Below are 1,904 nucleotides of genomic sequence, written 5' to 3'. Positions count from 1 at the left end.
TCAACTAAAAAAAATAAATATAAAGATTTAATTACAAATTTAATGAAACTAATTAAACCTATTATTAATTAAGTAGTCATCAACACAGTGGTAGCAGACTTAGAAAATCTCTCACGTTTATTAGAAAATCATCAGAAAACCTAAGAATGAAGACTTCTAATCCTGAATAATAAAATATCAGAGCTTTATGCAGTTTAAGGGTAAAATTATTCCGAAAAACTACCGCAATGAAATTGAGTTATTATTAGTAATACCACGTATAATATCTGAAAGAGAAATTTAATTATCTTTTAACTTTTAATTTTTAGTCAGTTTTTTTTTAAGAATTTATTATTATTTAATTAATTTAAATATCTATTTTTTTATACTGATTATTTAAAAAATAAAACATTTTAGTCAAAAAATTAAAAAAAAAATTATTTGTTGTTTATTTTTTTTTAAAAATTAAATAAAGGATAATATTTAAAAGATACCTAATTACACTGTAAAAGAAATTAGGTTACAAAGTCTATGATGTGTGAAAAATTGTATTGTGAAGAAAGCTAAACCATACTCTACCTGGTGTTTAATTTTATTGAAACAAATTTCAAAGTTGACAAGCATGTGAAGAAAACTACACTCCACCTCTCATTTTCTGTATAAACATGTTATCAATATTATTCGAAATTAAAGAAAACTAAAGCGTATGTGTCCAGTGTCCTGTCTTCCACAACACATTTAAAAAAAAATCCCACAAATAATAGTATAGAAAATATAGTAATTATTGATTCATTATATTTATAATAAATTTTGTAATTCTAATATAAAATGGTTTGATTATTTCTCCATGAAATACAGAGCTGGTGAATGACCAACTCATCACGAACCCTAAAGAAAAAAAAAAAAACCAAAAGACAGTTGAACCGTATTTTAAATAAGTTTTAAGAAAATATATACCGTTAATAAATGAGTTATGTTAGGTAACCAATAATTTTTTTGAACAACATGAACAATCACCAATCAAATCAAAACATACTATACCTCCAAATTACCCACCTAAATCTTAATATTAGAATAACCATCCGCTCACTTAGTAAAATGAACATCCAATATATCCACTGTTCACGTTATTTAGTATTTTCATTGTCTACCTATACTTTTCTATATACAGATAAATGATGGGTAATTAGAAAGATTTTTGTGAAGACACTATTTAACACAGTTTGTAAATTGTGTCAGGTGGTCTCAGATAGCAGCACGTTTACCTGGGCGTACAGACAATGAGATAAAGAATTTCTGGAACTCCACACTCAAGAAAAGATTCAAACTTAGCACCAATAACACCCCATCACCAAACAACAATAGTAGCAGTGATGACTCTTCATCAGATCCTAATAATGCTAATGGAATCATCATGGTGCACCTCAATGAACAACAACATGATCTCATGCCCATGTCAATGTGCATGGACTCATCATATTCTTCTTCATCAACTTCTTCATCAATCTCATCCATGCATCAACAACAAGCAGCACCAATGGTTTTTTCTGACCAATATAATGACCCATTTTCTATCTTGATAAATAATAATGATGTGCCTCAATGCTTGATGACCCAATTTGGTGGCATGGTAGAGGAGGGGCATAATGGGAATTATGGAATTATGGGGTCTAACAATAAAATAGGGCTAGAAAGAGAGTTGTCACTTCCTCCACTAGAAAGTGACAATAATGCCCCTATTATTGATGTGAAAAACCATAACAACCATTTCAATCATCATCATCATAGTGGTTGCTTCAATAATGCTCATCAGAAGGTTTCCAAGGTGGAGGAATTGTTTGGGTTTGGAAATAATAACAATAATGATCATCATGGGCATCAGCAATTGCATCAAGGGGAAAACTTGAAAATTGGAGAATGGGATT

General features: G+C 29.4%; 1 protein-coding gene across 1 annotated transcript in view; it reads left to right on the top strand.

Annotated features, from left to right (window-relative positions):
- The window catches only part of LOC107611520 (gelsolin-related protein of 125 kDa-like), a gene marked incomplete at its 3' end in the record, with an annotated part of 14,411 nt that extends 12,508 nt beyond the window's left edge, over positions 1–1,903 (top strand). The window contains exon 4 of the mRNA XM_021108336.1: positions 1,219–1,903. Within this exon, the coding sequence (XP_020963995.1) occupies positions 1,219–1,903 (685 nt within the window). The remainder of the gene's footprint in view (positions 1–1,218) is intronic.

This window comes from Arachis ipaensis, chromosome B08 (assembly GCF_000816755.2).
Source record: "Arachis ipaensis cultivar K30076 chromosome B08, Araip1.1, whole genome shotgun sequence".
Classification (NCBI taxonomy): domain Eukaryota; kingdom Viridiplantae; phylum Streptophyta; class Magnoliopsida; order Fabales; family Fabaceae; genus Arachis; species Arachis ipaensis.
The sequence above is the reverse complement of the archived record's forward strand: the minus strand, read 5'-3'. Positions and strand labels throughout refer to the sequence as shown.